General features: G+C 31.8%; 2 protein-coding genes and 1 long non-coding RNA gene across 10 annotated transcripts; 1 reads left to right on the top strand and 2 right to left on the bottom strand.

The window, feature by feature from the left end:
• The first annotated feature begins 389 nt into the window (after positions 1-389).
• LOC107891820 (alpha-mannosidase At3g26720) lies at positions 390-4,920 on the top strand. 8 transcript variants are annotated; one of them, XM_016816742.2, is made up of 10 exons: positions 395-796; positions 1,364-1,462; positions 1,820-2,039; positions 2,142-2,284; positions 2,473-2,541; positions 2,805-2,868; positions 2,972-3,013; positions 3,397-3,433; positions 3,945-4,096; positions 4,662-4,920. In XM_016816742.2, the coding sequence occupies exons 2-8, from the start codon at positions 1,388-1,390 to the stop codon at positions 3,411-3,413; spliced, it is 630 nt and encodes a 209-aa protein (XP_016672231.1). In that variant the 5' UTR covers positions 395-796; positions 1,364-1,387; the 3' UTR covers positions 3,414-3,433; positions 3,945-4,096; positions 4,662-4,920. The 8 variants fall into 8 exon arrangements, 5 of the variants coding, with proteins under 5 accessions (XP_016672231.1, XP_040956292.1, XP_040956291.1 ...); XM_041100358.1 differs by lacking the exon at positions 2,972-3,013 and having other exon boundaries at positions 397-796; XM_041100357.1 differs by lacking the exon at positions 2,972-3,013 and having other exon boundaries at positions 397-1,462.
• Positions 4,921-9,105: 4,185 nt separating this feature from the next.
• Positions 9,106-10,661, bottom strand: LOC107891821 (uncharacterized). Its single transcript, XR_001682310.2, has 3 exons — positions 10,468-10,661; positions 9,502-9,564; positions 9,106-9,410 (listed from the first exon to the last, which is right to left on the bottom strand). It is a non-coding gene; the product is annotated as an uncharacterized lncRNA (long non-coding RNA).
• Positions 10,662-13,024: 2,363 nt separating this feature from the next.
• On the bottom strand, positions 13,025-15,887 carry LOC121220816 (chromatin remodeling protein EBS). Its single transcript, XM_041100355.1, has 5 exons — positions 15,580-15,887; positions 14,708-15,050; positions 14,540-14,608; positions 14,304-14,445; positions 13,025-13,259 (listed from the first exon to the last, which is right to left on the bottom strand). Exons 1-5 carry the CDS (start codon positions 15,677-15,679, stop codon positions 13,233-13,235), a joined length of 681 nt encoding a protein of 226 aa, XP_040956289.1. The 5' UTR covers positions 15,680-15,887; the 3' UTR covers positions 13,025-13,232.
• Positions 15,888-18,280: the final 2,393 nt, after the last annotated feature.

The following is an 18,280-nucleotide window of genomic DNA, read 5'->3' as shown; positions in this document are numbered from 1 at the left end:
TTTTTTTCTTATTAAAATATACAATATTTATTTTGAGAGTACTTGATTTTTTTTATAAAAATTCAATTTATAAAAAATAATAATAAATGTTTTATAAAATCACTTAACTAATAATTTTTAATAGACAAAATAAAAGATTTTTAGCATAGCAAAACAGTGTCGTTTTATTCCAAATGAAATAATTTTTTGTAGCGTTTTTCAGAAAAATGCTGCAAAAGGTAAGCAATAGCGGCGTTTTTATAAAAAATGTCACAAAAAATAATTTTACTTTAAAAAAATAACATCATTTTATATAACAAAATAATGTTTTATTCCAAACAAAATAATTTTTTGCGACATTTTTTATACAAACGCCACAATAAATAAGCAATAGCTACATTTTTCTAAAAAACGCCACAAATAAAAATTTCACAAATATCCCCTCCCCTGAAATCGCCAGCTTTCCCCCTAAAATCCCTAATTTCCCACATCCAAGAAAAAAAACCCAAAAGCTTATTCAACTCTGTGTATTTCTTCCCAACTGAAGCCAAGCCAGTTCTTGTTTGTTCTTCCTCTTAAAACTCTCAAATGGATAAAAATCAAAGAACCCAGAACCAGGAAACCAAGGAAACGATGATAAAAAGAGCAAAAAGGATTGGAAATTGAAGGGTACCGAGTGGAAGGGTTGCCAATAGGAGGGCATGAAACTTGCATTATTTTTCCCACTCTTAACCTAGCATTTGATATCGGTCGATGCCCACAACGTGCCCTTTCTCAAGATTTCCTTTTTATTTCTCATGGCCATATGGATCATATTGTTAGTTTGTTCCTTTCTCTCTTTCTTTTTCTTGTGTTTCTGTTCTTGCTTTTGGTAGTCTAATTATTGGTTTTCCTCTTTTTGGTAGTCTAATTATTGGTTTTCCTCTTTTTCTTTTATTGGATGCTGAATTGATAATAATGTTAGAAAATCAGGTGATTACTGAAGAAATGTACTCTGCTTAAAGAATTTATTTTTTGAAGGTAGAATTGGAAGTTTCTTCTTATGAATCTCTGTTTTTAGGTACTTCAAATTGTGTAGATGTTTACTTTTTTCTTTTCAATGTGCTATTTTCTTCATGTTGATTCCTACAATACTTGTATATTGGGCTCTCTCCCCTTATTTTTTGTGTATTACTTTTGAATACATTCGTCAACCACGTATATTTAATAGAACCACTTATCGATTAACTCATACATATGAAGGGTGACTAAATTTGTTCATGAAAAACAGCTCTGTTTTAGTTGTTCTGAAATATTCCTTGTTTTGTGCATAATCTGTTTCTTTTTGACACTTTTAGCTCAGTCGAAATGTTTCTAATATGTGCTTGAAGTTGTGTATTCCAAGGGCTTTGGGATGTAGAAAGCGACAATGATGGCCAACAAGAAGGCTGCGTTTTGCGGGTTTATGTTAATGTGGCTTTTAGCAAGAAAACTGTTTGGAAAGGTTTGCCTTTGCTGAATGATGACGAATCTCTTGTTTATATAGCGTGCTCTTTTATCATTTATGTATTTCTTGTGTCGCATCTTTGTATTTTGATTTGCTGAGTTTCTATTTTTATTGACTCCTGTTACAACGACTTTACATTTACGTGTCTCATATTATAGTTGCATCTGTGATGGTACTTCAACAACAATAGAGTGAATAAATGATACAACCTGCAAGCTTGCAATCTATATCCAACCAGAGACAACGACACACAATGAGGAATTGCAATTTATCTACAAAAACTGATAAAATCTAACTGTAATCATTTAGAGCATGAAATTTGCTTCTTTTTCAGTGAGATTTAACCTGTGACAGGTCTCCTCCGAAAGGGTTGTTCTCAAGGATTCTGAAGGGAGAGAAATTGAATCACAACTTATCCCTCTTTCAAATTCCACTTTATGCATAAGAAGTCAATACATCAAAGCATATTTGGGAAAAAAGCCTAGAGAAATAGCTAAATATTGGGTTGCATTTTCAGTTTTAGTACCTCATCTAGGTTTCAGCACTTATATTGTAGCAACTACTAAAGAGACAGGTTGGCATTATTGCTTCATTTTTTTTAATGTGTCAATAAAGTGGAAGATTTTGACTTATGCTTCTAAGTTATTAACAGAATGAACTGTTATTAAATTTTCAGAAGGCCGTAGCCCTACCATCTCAACCATGAATACCTATGAAGCAAGTGAAAGCAATACCATTGAAGTTGGCCAAGGAAGTTTAAAGCTTCTTTACTCAGCAAATGAAGGAAAACTTACTCGTTATGTTAATACCAGAAATTCGGTAAACTATTCTGTCTAATCTTCATTTTGGTTGTCTCTCTCTAATTATAATTATTGGATTTTTTTCGTTTATTTGACTTTTAAATTTCTTTCAGTATTTCATATTTTATTTGGATTCTCTTTATTCTTGTGTTATAAAATAATGTTATTTAAAGCCAGTTAGTCTGTAATCTAATTTCATTGCTGAAGGTTACGGCCTTTGCTGAGCAATCCTATGGTTATTACTCGGGAAATGATGGAACTGATAAAGATCCTCAGGTATTTTTGTTCTTTCATTGAGCTTGTGGTTGGAGAAAAGGTATTATACTATAATATACTAATTGCAAAATACTTAGTTTTATAAAGGCTTCTGGGGCATATGTTTTTCGTCCAAATGGTACATTCTCCATAAAATCTGAAAACCAGGAATCTGTTTTTATTTGAACAAATTTCATGTCTATCAATAATGACCCTTTACAATTCATTTATTATATTATTCAAAAATGAGGATCTGAAGGAAAATGGAGATTTGTTTGTTGCAGACTTCTTTAACTGTTGTGCGGGGTCCCCTGTTGGATGAAGTACATCAACAGCTACATTTTTCAGGTAAATGAAGTCTTTCTATGATCTCTACTGCCTGGGACTCATGCCAGTTTATTATTTTATGTTTGGCCAATTCTTAACTCCTTATTGGCTTATCAATTGGCAGGGAAGATGTGGATTTGGCTATTATCTAGAAAATTTAACCAAGGTTCCAAGATTTGACATGCTTATTCTGTTTCTTTCACCGACAGAATAAAATTATGAAATTATAAATTAATACATAATAAACTTATATTTTGATTTATGAAAAAATTATACATAATCAGTGAAGCTCAGTTCCTTTGTTTGAATTCTTATACTTTAGGTGGATAAGGGTTTCTCTGTACTGCCTGAAAACATTTTGTACTTCAAATAATAATATGCCATATGAAAATAAAATATTTTACCAATAAAATAAAATAAAATAAAAAACAAGAATCGAATATTAAAAAATTCGAACTTAGAAGAAGTTAAATCAAATTGCTTGCAAAAACTCTTCAAGGTCTATCTCTTTTCACCTTCTTAATTAATTGTTAATCTTCTCAATGGCAGCCTACCAAAGAAAATGAAGTTTTGCCAATCAAACTAGGTATGTGTTTTCTTGGTTTTTTATATATATTCTTTTCTTTTGACAAAGAACTTGAGGTTTAATTAAATTTGACTAAGGACTTGGGGTTGAACTAATTTGATTCTTGGTTTTTATTTTATTTTATTTTATTTTATTGGCAAGAAAGATAAAACATTTTATTTATCAAATAATCTAAAAGATTTTGAATTCTTATGCTTTAGGTAGATAAGAGTTGTTTTTTAGTTGTTTTCTTAAATTATTTATGATTATATTAGTTGCAATAATGAAAAAATAATTTCATTTATGTACTAGTAGGTTAAATGGTAAATTCTTTTATATAGCTGCTTTGGCTCGTAAGCTTACCTGGTTATGTGTTAACTTACACAGATTCTAGTTTTTCTTTTTCCGGGAATAGGTAGATCGTTTTACATTAGTCAATTATGTATGCCCTGGGTAGTTTTACCTTAATGATTTTATTTATTTGTAGTCCATTACTTGAAATCAGTTTTTGAGCTGGTTTTCTTATTTTCAGGTCAGCAACACGGATCTTGAAGAAAAAAAAGCTGAAGATCAATGTTCATAGGCCTGTGGGGACAAGGGTTGTCTTTGATGAGGAAGGCAACAAACAGGCTCCACTTGCTATGTTGGCTGACAAGACGAGTGGCGATATACTGCTTGACCAAGGTATACGTTATCCCTTCTGTTGGCCAATGTTGCTATGATTTTTTATTTTTCTTGAAATACCTAAGTGTGGCACCAATGTTTGAATCATGTTTGGACATGATGGGTATAGAGTTATGACCCTTCAGATTCATGGAAAAAATTGGAAAAATTGAATATACCTGTATTGGAAAAATTGAATATATCAATGATCAATTTAATTATTATGGTGTTCTTTTTTCTGTGCCTTAGTTCTCTTTTATCCTATATAAGACATTTCTATATAACGTTAAACAACAGTAGTGCAGCATGTTTCTGTTCTGCTTTTTGCAAATTAATACTATTGTTCCTTGTTAAAAAATTGAATAGTTTAGACAATCATTAGAAAGAATGCCTATTTGTGACACATGGAAGAGCTATGATTGAGATTGTTTGTTAGTATGGTTCAACCTGCTACTAAAGCTGCACATAATTGTTTGTTATATTTATTTTTTGAGCCTTAATGGCTATATATATATTTTATTTTTAACATCTCTGTTATTTACCAAGTTTGTTGGTTTATCTGATCATTTGGTTTTGCATCCTTTAGATATTGAAGGTGTAGTGGAGGATTCAATCTCTTCAAGCTGGAAAAGCCAAGGCTAAGCACTTCTTCAAGTAGAGTGTTATTTAATGTTGCATTCCATGGTCGTATATCTTAGTCGGAACTTGAATTAGGTGTTATTGAAACAGGGTTTTGTAGCTACCTTGTGTACTAGCTTCTTTAATCATGATTGTTAATTATTACGTGTTTTGTAGCTTCTTTTATATTTGGCCGATTTAATATAGATCAGATGAGTTGTGAGGTAGATTGCTCATTTATTTAAACATAATATTTTAATTCTAAATTTAAGTTCATTAATTTTTATATTTGCCTTTAAAGTTAAAATTTCAATAGAAAATTTAATTTAATTAATTTTTTTATCCTTAAAATTATATAGTTTAAAGTTTAAATTTCAAAAATAAAACATAATATAATATTTATTATAGAAATAAATATTATTTAATTAATTTTTTTAAAAATTTATGTTTTTAGCGGCGTTTGTGAAAAGGCGTCGCTAAAAGTCAATCTTATAGCGGCATTTGTAATAGAAGCGCCACTAAAGGTCCTAGTTTTTAACGGCGTTTGTAACAAAAGCGCCGCTAAAGGTCTTGGTCTTTAGCGGCGTTTGTGAGAGAAGCGCCGCTAAAGACTAAAGGTCTTGGTCTTTAGCGACGATTTTGGGAGAAGTGGCGCTAAAGGTTTTGATCTTTAGCGGCGTTTGTGGGAGAAGCGTCGCTAAAGGTCTTGGTCTTTAGCGGCATTTGTGGGAGAAGCGCCGTTAAAGGTCTTGGTCTTTAGCGCCGTTTTTTCTGCAAACGCTGCTAAAGTTAGCGACGCCATCTTTAGCGGCATTTTTTCTGGCGCTTCTCAATACGCCGCTAAAAGCCTGTTTTGGTGTAATGTTTAGGCTTTTTAAAATTATAAACTTACAAATTGATACAATAGTAAAATTGCAGTTTATCCTTTCTAAAAGAAATTATAATTCAATTCTATAGAAAAAAAGTCCTGCATTTTCTGGATTCAGATAGCAACAGAAAAATCAAAACCAAAATGAAAAAGAAGAAGAAGAAGAAGAAGAAGAAGAAGAAGAAGAATCATGCATGCATTGTTGAATATGGAAAAAGAAAACAAATTCATGGGGAGGCAAATTACCTTAAAAAGTGGCAATAGTAGCCAAAAGTGAAAGGTGGTGCACTCTTCCTTCTTTTAGAATTTATTTCGGAAATGGGGGATTTAATGTTTTCTTTTTAGAGCAAACGAGAGAGAAAGATGCAAATAAAATGGAATTATATTTAAGAAAAATGGTGTTATTATATAAATATGCAAATTCCTATTTTCCCAGCACTAGGGTTGCCCCTGGTTTTTCTTTTATATATTAATTTTAGCCCATGGTATTAGGGTCATCAACATTACGTTTCTAAAATTTTACTGATAATATTAATGGTTCAATTTGAATTTGAAGATATACAAGTTTTTATTGAAGCTCGTCAAGCAAGTCCAAGCCTGGAAGTTCCCCAAAAGAAAACCAAATTTATTCAAAAAACTGGAGCCATAATCATTGCCCATGTTTCGTAATTAAACAGTCAAACTGAACCTTGCACCGCCTTGTCTTGATCATAAATGGTCAAAATTCTATAGTTAGCCCCTCTACTTTGCTCAACTTATGGAATTAATCCCTGTAATTTTAGTAAATTTGGTCTTGAATTTTACTGGTTTTTGCAAATCTTGGTCCAATCGTTAACTCTATTAATTTGTGACGTTAACAAGAGTTAACAATTATATTAATGGCACGTTTGGTTGGCATGAATGGCACAACTCTATTCCATTTTTTTTTTGATTGAATGAGTGAAACGGCGGGTAGTATTATGTCCTTATTCCGGCCTCTCACGAAATAGCCATTCAAGACTACCATCAAAGAATAGCCATTCCAGCCTCTCACGGAATAGCCACCAGAGTTTTTTTTCAAAAATATCCCAAACCAAAAACATCATATTAACCACAATTTCAATCGATGGATTATAGCCATGGAAGAAAAATCAAGAAGAAACAGAATTTAAACCCAATCATTAAACCAAACTTTGATTCAATGCTTTCCTACTTCGATTTCATCTGACAATACTATTTTCACAATATCAACACAAGGTCTCCTCCACTCTGCGATGCTCCAAGCGCAATGGCAGGGATTTTAGCTCCAGTAATCAATACATAGAAATTCTCTGGTATCTCAAATTTTCCCTTCCTTTTCTCACCCACCAAACAAGAAGAAGGGGCAAGCTTTTCAACTATATATTCTGTAGAAATGGGATTGCTCAGTAAATTTTATTTACAAAGACTGTTATATACAGCTTATAAGAGAAAGAGAAAAGAATAGAATTTGAGAACTTACATAGGTGTAACAGACTAACTATTATAACTGCTAACTAACTAACAGTTAAATTAGATCTATATTACTAATAGCCCCCCTCAAGCTGGAAAGTGTATGGAAAGCAATCCCAACTTGGACAACATGATCTGAAAGGGAACAACAGCAAGAGCTTTGGTGAAAATATCAGCTAGTTGATCCTTGGAAGAGCAAGGGAGCAGTTTAATAACACCGAATTGCACCTTTTCACAAATGAGATGACAGTCAATTTCTATATGTTTAGTATGTTCATGAAATATGGGATTTGTAGTAATCTGAAGAGCAAAGTTATTATCACAGAATAAATTAGTAGGACCAGAAATAGGTAGGTGCAAATCACACAAAAGAGATCGAAGCCACTGAATTTCACAAGCAGTAGAGGCAAGTGCACGATATTCTGCTTCTGAGGAAGAACGAGACACAGTGGTTTGCTTCTTGGCCTTCCAACTAATAAGGGAGTCACCATAAAACAGACAATAACCAGTCACAGATCGGCATGTCACAGGGCAACCAGCCCAGTCAGAATCACTAAAAGCCTTCAATACAGCTGATGAAGAAGCAAAAAAGAATAGACCAGAAGTAGGGTAGCAATTTAAGTAACGAAGAACATGATAAGCAGCTTGCAGATGTGTGACTGCAGGCTGGTCCAAGAATTGACTCAATTGTTGAATGGCAAAGGCAATATCAGGTTTAGTAGAAACCAGATACAATAGTAGGCCAATAAGTTTCCTAAAAAAGTATTATCAGGAAGTAATTCTGCAGAAGCATCTCAAGGGATTTTTGTAGCCAACAGAGCTTTGAGCAACCTCAAGTCCAAAAAAGTATTTTAAATCACCCAAGTCTTTGATTCTAAATGTAGAATCCAAAAAAGCTTTAACTCTTACTATTTCAACAAGACAATGTTAAACAACTCCCTATTCAAGATGAGGTAATTGTTTGAGAAGAAAAAACTAAACAACTTCAAGAACAAGTGTCATTAAGGAGGTCCACGAGAGAGGAGAAATGCTATTTTCGATGATTATATTGTATTTCTCCAGGAATATGAGGATGACAATAGGATGATGGAAGATGATTAAATCAAATTTCATTAGACCATAAAAATTTCTAATTGTTAAAAGTGGATTGATGCCATGCAAGAAGAGTATAAGTTTATGCAAGACAATAAAGTTTGGGAACTTGTCCCATTACTTGAAGGTGCAAAACCAATTTGTTATAAATGGATATTTAAAACCAAGAGGAATGCAACTGGTAATGTGGAGAGGTATACACATCTTGTAGTTAAATTATATACTTAGAAATAAAACATTGATTTTACAAAGACTTTCCCTCCAGTTTTATCGAAAGACTCTTTTAGAACAATCATGACGTTTGTTGCTTATCTTGATATTGAGTTACATTAGATGGATGTTAAAATTGCGTTTTTCAATGGCGACATTGAAGAAACAATTTATATGGTACAATCAAAAAAGTTTGAGTTGGGAGACCTATAGAATATGGTTCACAAATTAACAAAATCTATTTATGGACTCAAACAAGCTTCCCATCAATGGTACCACAAGTTTTTTCAAGTAATTGTCTCATTCGATTTTGAGATGAATATTGTTGATAATTGCGTGTATCACAAATTCATTGGGAGTAAGTATATATTCATGGTTCTATATGTCGATAACATTTTTCTTGCCACTAATGATATAGGCTTATTGCACGAAACCGAGAGATTTTTATCTAATTATTTTGAGATGAAAGATCTTAGGGATGCCTTTTTTGTTTTAGGAATTCAGATACATCGAGACTGGTCTAGAGGTGATCATGGGCTGGGTCGGGTTCGGGTCGAGCCTAGAAAAAATTTAAGACCCGCTTTCAAGGCCGGGCCAGGCCTGACCCAAAATATGGGCCTGAAAATTTGTCCAAGCCCGGCCCGGGAAAAAATTCCTAAGCCCGAGCCTGGCCCGGCCCGTTTTTTTCTGCCTCATTTGTGTCTGCTGTTTTTCTGCCTCGCTAAATAGCTTGTTTCTACAATAAAACAAAGCAAAAACAAAAAAGATGAGATTAAATGAAGAAGCTAAGCTTGTGATCTCAGCCTTGTAAATTTCATGCTCTATAAAACATAAATCAATTCTCATCCAATAATAATTGAATAGCACAATTTTGCTTTTAATTGTGCTCAGCTACCCTTAATCCTATAACCTCGTATTGAAATACAAAACTCACCTCAGGATAATTTTACGGTAAAGATATACATACATATATATATAAGTTTCTTTCGAAAAATGTAAAAACAAGTTTCCCCGAAAGGCCGGAACATAATGAGTCTTAATAGGTGTTTCCAGATTCCAAAAATCGAATAGATACTTCTGCAAAGGATCAAAGAGAAAAGGAATAATAATTATTTAAGGAATAAAAAAAAGGTTAAGCCTATGGTTTATTTATTTATTTTTGCCTAACCTCAAGTATTATGTAATGAAACTGTTTGATTAGGACTTTGAGCTGGCCTGACATGTTCTTCAGCTATAATATTGAGAATTTAGTACTGTCGTTTGGAAACTAATGGAATCCCTTAATAGTAAAACCTTTAAACATAATTTCATCATACATATAAATTATTTATGTCTATCATGTTTTTTTACATCAGAATGTAAACATAATTAAGAAAAAAAATCATTTTAAGATGAACATTTCAAATGGAATAATTTTTAATATTATTCTCCCTGTTCTGTCTTTCATGTTTACTTATGTTCTTATTCTTTGCATGGTTGTTTGCCTAATAATCAACCACCTTCAAAATAAAATAAAAAAAAAGTATTTTTAATTTACTTTTTTAAGTGAAAGAATAAAGCTGATGGGGCTTTTTAGTTGAAACCCAGAGAGAGCCGTTCAACTTCACATATGGGTCCGGTGATCAAACATTTTCTGGTTCCTTATGTTACAATCGATGAAATCAAATAGTCGAATATCTACTATATATTTTCATGTATAATAATATGGTTTACTATATATTGATATAATTTAGCTCATGTTATAGTATATTTGATTACCCCATTTGGCTCTGACTTGTATATTCCAGATTTAATTCCCCCTAAAGATTCAGTGTCTTAAAATCAAAATCAGAAAACCACCATATATCATCTTATCAAAATACCAATCCTTCCCCAGCAATTACCAAAACATCCCAAACCCTAACCCTAACCACCCAAAAAGGTTCCTCCTTTATCAGGATGAATGATCCAAACAACATCAGTTTATGAATTACAGGCTGAAAATTAAAGCACCCTATTGGTCATATAACAGAGATTAATTAGTTCATCAATCCAAAAATAAAAAAGCAAAAAACATGAAAAATAATTAAACAAATTAACATGCGGAAAAGGTGAGGATTTACAAATACATAGGGGAAATAATTCGAGAACTAACCTGTTTAACAGAATATGAATTTACAGTGTATTGACAGCCTCTAACCTCTGATTCTAACACTGTTGTTTGATGCTTGATTTTGGAATTGGGTGGACGACCGGAGGTGGATCGGTGGAGGTGGATTGGTGGAGATGAAGGTTGATTTTGGAATTAGGAAAAAAAAGGGAGGACGGCACGTGCTTATTGACTTTTGATCGGTGGAAGAGTGGAAGTGAAAAAAAATTTAAATTTAATGTATTTTAAAAATAAAAATAAATATATTTATTATATATTTTGGGCCGAGCCCGAGCCAAAAAAGTTTTACCCGAGGCCCAACTCGTTTTCTAAATGGGCCTCGTTTTTTGCCCAAACCCATATTTTGGGCCTATATTTTTACCTGAACCCTCCCATATTTCGGGCGAGCCGTCAGGTCGAGCTGGGTCGCCCAACCCATGATCACCTCTAGACTGGTCTCTGGATATTCTTGGATTGTCACAAAAGAGCTATATCGATAAAGGACTAAAAAGGTTTAGCATGCAAGGTTGTAGACCAGTTGACACCCCTATTGTTGAAGGAGACTAAATTAATCTTACTCAATACCCAAAAAGTAACCTTGAAATTCAGGAAATGTAAAAGATTCCCTATGAAACAACTGTTGGGAGTCTAATGTATGCTCAAATATGTACGCGTTCAAATATTACGTACATTGTTGGGATGTTAGACAGACATTTAAGCAACTTAGTATAGACCATTGGATAGCAACCAAGAGGGTTATGAGGTATCTTCAGAGAACAAAAGATTACACGCTCATATATCGGAGGACTGATAAGTTAGAAATCATTAGGTATGCAGACTGATTTTGATGCAAGATTGATGCAAAATTTTGTCACTAGGGTGCAATTTGTGACAATAATTGGTAGTCTTATATTCCAATAACAATATAAGCATACCAAAGTCAAAGCACATAGACATTAAGTTCCTAATTGTTAAAGTAAAAGTTCAGAGTGATTAGGTGTCTATAAAGCATATTAGGACAAACTCTATGATTGTAGACCAACTTACTAAGGGACTACACCCAAGGTTTTAAAAGAACACATTGCTCATATGGGTGTCATGTCATTCCAGGATATTCAATTTTAATGGGAGTTTATAATTTATATACTTTTCTATTATAGACACATTTTTTAGCTATTTTAGTTTACGAATATTAATGATATTTTTTGCAAAAATAAAGTTTATTTAGTTTATTCACACTCTATTAACAAATTTGATCTCATTAAGGTTAAGGAGGACCACCTGGAAATAGGCATGTTTGGTTCACATTGCATGTAATTTCCATGCTACACATCCATACTTGTAATTCAAAAATTGTGGCTCTTTCTTTTCTAAAGATGAGATATTAAAAAAGTTACGCATGTGTAATTTGGTTATGCTAATATACGTGATTAGGGAAGAATTTAGTTATAATATATGTAACGAAAGTCACATTGGTTCTATGTTAACATAATTAATGGACGAGATTGTTTAGAATACAATTTAGATATGATAGTAAAATTTTGAGCTCATAATGTTATATAATGACATGTAATTATAGAGTAATCAATATATATGTGGTCCAAGTGGGAGATTATTGGAAAATGTGGACATCACATGTATAATAATAGTAATTATATGTTATTATTTACTATCATAAAAGATTAGCCCAAATTAAAAGTGATCTAAATTGGTTAAGGTTTATTGGGCTTTAGTTATTAAATAAAGTATGAGTCAAATATATATAGATACTCTAGTAACCAATTTCTAATTGATGATAGACTTGTTAGAAATTAAAGTTAATATGCAAAACTTATATATTAGGGTTATTGTCCCCAAATTACACATACGTAACTTTTCTAATATCTCAATTTTAAAAAAGAGAATTACCTTCTCTGAATTACGTGTGCTAATTTGGAAGATTAAAACCATAAAATCCAAAAATCTCAAGAAATCTATAGATTCAAGTATGTTTTTGCATCTAGTTTTGTTCTTAATTTAATCTTGATGATCTGACATAATAGATCCTAGTTTGTTAAGTTTTATATTAAATCTTTTTTTACTATTCTAACAATAGGACTATGATTTTTTATAGTATGTGACCCACTATATTTCGTACTATGGCAAAAATATGATAAATGCCATTATAATATGAGTCAAATTGCATTTTTTTTATTTAAAAAATTGATAAATTAGTCTCACAATGACACATGATGTGCCAAGTATATATTATGCTAACATATATAAACCAATTTTTAACATTAAAAATGAATAAAATTTTTAATAGAAAAATTAGTTTGCTCTTTGATCTAATTCACAAAAACTAATTTACCCATTTTTTTTTTGTAGAAAAATAAAATTCACTTTGACTCAACTAAAGTTATGATAACTTTATCGTGTGCGTTAGTAATAGTCTCTAAATAATATTGATGTGATCTGCCAACGATCCACATGACAAATATACATAAGTCTTCAATGGGACGAGCCATTTTACAGGCAAACCCCTCATTGATCAACATGACAAGAAACTAGGTTATACATAATATAAGGAAAGCCAAGATAGGCTAATATTGGTTTCATTTAAATCATCCTGCATGGACTTAGGTTATGATGTCTTCAACACACATGTTTCTAACAGCCAACAGTTTGGCCAAACCACTATACAACTCATACAATATTTAATAACAGTCTACAAGCTAAATTTAATCTCCATAAACAACTCTTCTCCTCTCATGCAACAAAATTTACTTATTTCATCTCTTTCGTCGCTTCGTCTCCACCTGAAAGAGATCGAAATAAGATGAAAAATAGGACAAAATATATTAATGAAGAAACAATGATGAAAGTAACCAAAACATGATAAAAAGTCCAGTTTTACCGGTATTTAACTGGTTTATCCAGTTTCCCTTTTTTTACAGGTTCACTAATTTTCCGATTCAACTAATATAGTTGAATTGCCAAACCAACCGGTTTCCAACACAAACGATTGAATAGGCTGGTCCAGGATGGTTTTTACAACCATACTGGCATAATATGATTGCCTATACCTCTCTAAGAGACCACCTGCTAATGCACTTAGATTAAATGTTTGGGCACACATGTAGGTGAAAAGAAAAGAATAACTATGTACACTATGATCAATAAAGACCAAAAACCAACAGAAAGCTCATGCATGTGAGTAGGTAGGTTTCAACAGTATATCATGCGATACGCGAGCAGTCAAACCAGATCTATATCGATGAAAACTACAATAGATAATCAGCCAGATATGACCTCCAACATTATATCCGAAAAGGCTATGGCACTTAAACAGAAATATAAGCATTGATTTAGGGAAAAGGGTGAAAATTGATTACCGTCCCCTATGTTCCATGAAAAAAATGAGCTTTTCTATCTATTTACAATGACTAGTACTAACATAGATAACCAACATTAACTTGAGATTTCGAGTGCGCATGGTCCTACATGCTATACATCCCATTATTTTTAGGTAAAACATTTTTGAATTCATTGGCTAACCCAGTTTGGAAGCACTCAATTATAATGGTACCTAATGTAGATCTTGCAAGCTACTACAGAAAACAATAGGCTTGGTGAAACAAACACGCACATAGAGTCAAATACGAAGACACATTCTGTGAGAAAACATGAACTCTTATCACTGTTTTAAAATAACTTAGCTACCGGTTATATGTTAATTGTTATCGAACACAATATGTCAATACCCCTTCCATGTTGCATGTGGTTGATGCATGATTTGCACACGATATGTCAATAACAGTATTTGTTAAAGGGAAAGCTAATTAGTCTAAAAACAGCATTACCTTTTCATCAGAATCAGATACCGGTGATGAATGAAATCCGTTCTGTGATCTTTTGGCATCATCCTCGGTACATTCAAAACACACGAAATGATCCAACATTTTTGCTTCTTCAATTGTCATGTCCACACAAGCAGGATGATACCTCCAAGAATGGTAAGATGAACATTACATCAATCTCAAAAGTTATTGGAGAGGTGGTACAGGGAAACCGTAAAAGGAAATATAGAACACCATACCAGTCCTTGCAGACCTCACATTGTACCATGAGATCATCGGGGTTGTATGGCATCTCACATTTGCAGTACCTTCAAAAACAGAAAAAACCCAGGGACACCAAAGAATCAATGCCATATTTCCTATACCCGAAAATCATATTCCACAAACCAACACATCATGGTACTCACACAGCTACCCGGTCAGGCGTAAAGGCTCCGGTAACAGCTTTATACTCGAATCTACAAAAGTAATCCTCAGCCCCAACATTCTCAAGCTTAGAATAGTTCTTGAAAGAATGAACAATGCACTTCCCTTCAATGGTTTGAGCACTCTGCACATCATAGTGATCAGATAAAAACAGCTCCTTTGCTCCATGGAACTGCCTCCTTCCTCCAAGCGATTCCTCAGGACGATAATACCATCGGACTCGAACCTTCACGTTGTTCCTACTATCAGATTCAATTTTTTCAACCCGTGCCACATACGGAGGCTTACCATTATCCGGAGGACGCATCAAAACACAATCCCCAACTGCAAAAAAAAAAAAAAAAAAAAGATCAAACTTCCACTCTTAGCTATCACAAACTACCTTTCTCATTTTCTTTCTCTGTACAAGCAATTATATTACAATCATCAAATGGTGAGGGAAAATGGGTTACCAACACAAGGATCGACCCCGGACCTAACCCCAATCAATTTGGACTCACACAAGTTTTCCCACTAAACCAATGGCTTGATTGACCACAAACTACATTATTCATAACATCTATCTACACTTATGTGCATAGATTGATGTTAATATACATTTGAGAGAAGATTTGCATAAGCCACCACCTTTACTCTGCCAATAGACTTACATCGTTCAACAAGCAAAATCCAACCACCAAAACAACCCAATGCTAATTATCATATTAGAAAATTTCGAATTGATATGGCACGAAATGACAAGATTCGAAAATTCCCACAATTTTTTTTTCCTTCGAATAAACAATTTGTTTTTAGTGTCGCATATACGTATTCGTAGATGTATACATGTATACATACATATAAATCACTGTACCTCTTACAACTTTGTTAGTGCCTCTGATGGTGAAAGAGTCGAGGTCCTTTTTCCCTGGTTTGGACTTGGGAGCTAAGGAGCCAGGTCTTGTTTTCGCCATGGAAGATAGGGTTTTGAGGTATGAAAGTTCCAATCTTTTTAGCTCAAAATGGGGTAAAGTATGAAGTTTTGAAGAATTAAAAGGAAGGACTGAAAGGAATGGAAACCCTAAGTTCCTTGAACAAGTGAAGTGTAAAGTAATTTTATTTGTTCATTAATAATGTGGATAAATTAAAAGTGCATTTTGGGTGTCTGTAATTTTCTGATTTTTCATATCTGAGTTATTGTCTTTTGTTTTGGCTAATTAGATGGTGCCACGTTCACTTCCATTGCCTTTGCCATTTTTTAACCCCTTTTTTTCTTTTTTCTTTTTCCCATAATAGGAGAAGAACAGTTCAGTCATCAGCGGTAAGGAACAAAGAGGCACCATCAGGTTCAGCACCATGTTTCAACTGGATTAATGCAAAGGACATGATATACAGCTGGAGATTGGCGACACTCAAAGCTGTACGTATAATCCTCGTAGACATCCACAAAAGACATGGTGGTAGTACTCCCAAAAACCAGGAACTACTTGTTCGAATAGTAGAGTTGGCAAACGAGTGACTTCGGACATGCCCCGATCAGGCTATTTTAAATTTTGAATTATTTCGAGTTTATATATATATTTTTTAAATTTAGATCCCTTCAGATTTAGATTTTCTTGAACTTAAGCTTTCTTAAATTAATTTTTGAGCTTAGACTTTATTGAAATTTTTCATTTTTTTTATATTTAGATCAGTTCTGATTAGGTGATTAGACAAATTCAAATATTTTTGATGTTTTATAATGTAAATATTTTTATTTTCAACATAATATTAATTTACTATAAAATTTATATTTTAAAAATTTATTTAGAAAAATATAGTGACTTTTAAATTATCTAAAAAATTATGATAAATTTTATATCTTCAAAAAGTTCAAAACATGTCACATTCATGATCAACTCTATAATATGACATAATATTTTTTAGAAAGAAAAAAAAATCTACCATATTTTTTTAAATAACTTTTTTAAATATAATAGTAATAGTTTTTAGATTATTTAAATTTATTGTTATATTATATATTATATCTATATCATATTAAGTACAGTATAGTGTATTATATTGCATGGTTAAACTATCAAAATAGTTACTTTTGTTTTCCTCATGTTACATTTTATATTTAAAATGTTATGTTTTAGTTACTTACATTATCGTGTTGTAACATTTTAGTCACTGAGCGTTAATTGCCATTAACGTGTAACGGTAAGTTGATGTGGCACGCTAAATCATCATTTCAAATGAAAATTTTAGGTTAAATTATACAATTGGTCCCTATTTTTTTTTAGCAATTTAATTTTTTTTATGTTAAAAGATATGGAAAAGGGAGGAAATAGAGAGAGAAGCAGAAGAGAATGGAAAATAAAGAGGAAAAAAAAGGAAAAGTTAAAAAGAACATAAAAAAATAAATTGCTCAAAACGAAAAAATATGGGGACTAATTGTATAATTTAACCTAAAAATTTTGTTTGAAATTATAATTTAACGTGTTACATTAGCTTACCGTTATACCCTTAACGATAATTAACGGCTCGGTAAATAAAATGTTACAATATGTTAATGTAAGTAGCTAAAACGTACCATTCTAAACATAAGTGAGTAAAATATTAACCTTAAGGAGCTAAAGTGACTATTTTAATAGTTTACCTTATATACATTATCCATCTCATTATAAGATACAATTATAGAAAATTACATTATATCTATTATTTATGCTTAATTAAAAGAATGACATGAATATTAACATTTTGATTATGAATTTGATTAACAATTTAAATCCATATTATTTCAATTGAATTTAGCTAAATATTTAATATGTAAAATAGAAATTAATATCTTACATCTATTATACATATAATATTATAATATTATAATATATACTAAATCATGACATGTTCACAATCTAAGTGAAATATTGAAATAAAATATATTTATTAAGAATTTATAATAAAAAAAGGTGATTGAAGCTTTGATTTAAGCAGTAAAATTGAAAGTTATTAAGGGCAAAGTTCCAAATCTCACATATGAATTTTTATTAATTTTATATAAAATTGTAAAAAGGTAAAAATATAATCGTAATAAAATAACTTACTTCAAAAATATGGGTGATACTTAGATGATATATTAATATTTATATATTATTATATATCATTATATCATGCAATATTATATCATATGCTACAATCTAATATACAAATAGTTATTTTAAACTATAATCTAATTGAATTAAAAGATAGAATTAACCTCTTCTCAAAAACAAAAAAAAGAAGATTGAATTAGTTTAGTTGACTAAAAAGAAATTAAAACCCCCCATTAAACTAATTGATCACTCTAATATTAAATGAATCGACTTCTAATTAAATCGGTCATACCATTACTAATTCAAAACTTAATCGATTTCTCAACTCACATTATACTTAGAATTTACCATTAAATTGCAACTCTCACTTCTTAAATTAGTTCATGTTAAGTCTCTCGACTTCATAATACTTGACAAGATTAAATCACATCGTGCAGTGTATAAATTTGTGTCATTTACTTTTGATCTAAGTTTTAGTACAACTTAAGTTGAATGATTTAA

This window comes from Gossypium hirsutum, chromosome D09 (genome assembly GCF_007990345.1).
Source record: "Gossypium hirsutum isolate 1008001.06 chromosome D09, Gossypium_hirsutum_v2.1, whole genome shotgun sequence".
Taxonomy (NCBI): Eukaryota; Viridiplantae; Streptophyta; class Magnoliopsida; order Malvales; family Malvaceae; genus Gossypium; species Gossypium hirsutum.
This window is presented reverse-complemented; position numbering and strand designations above follow the sequence as displayed.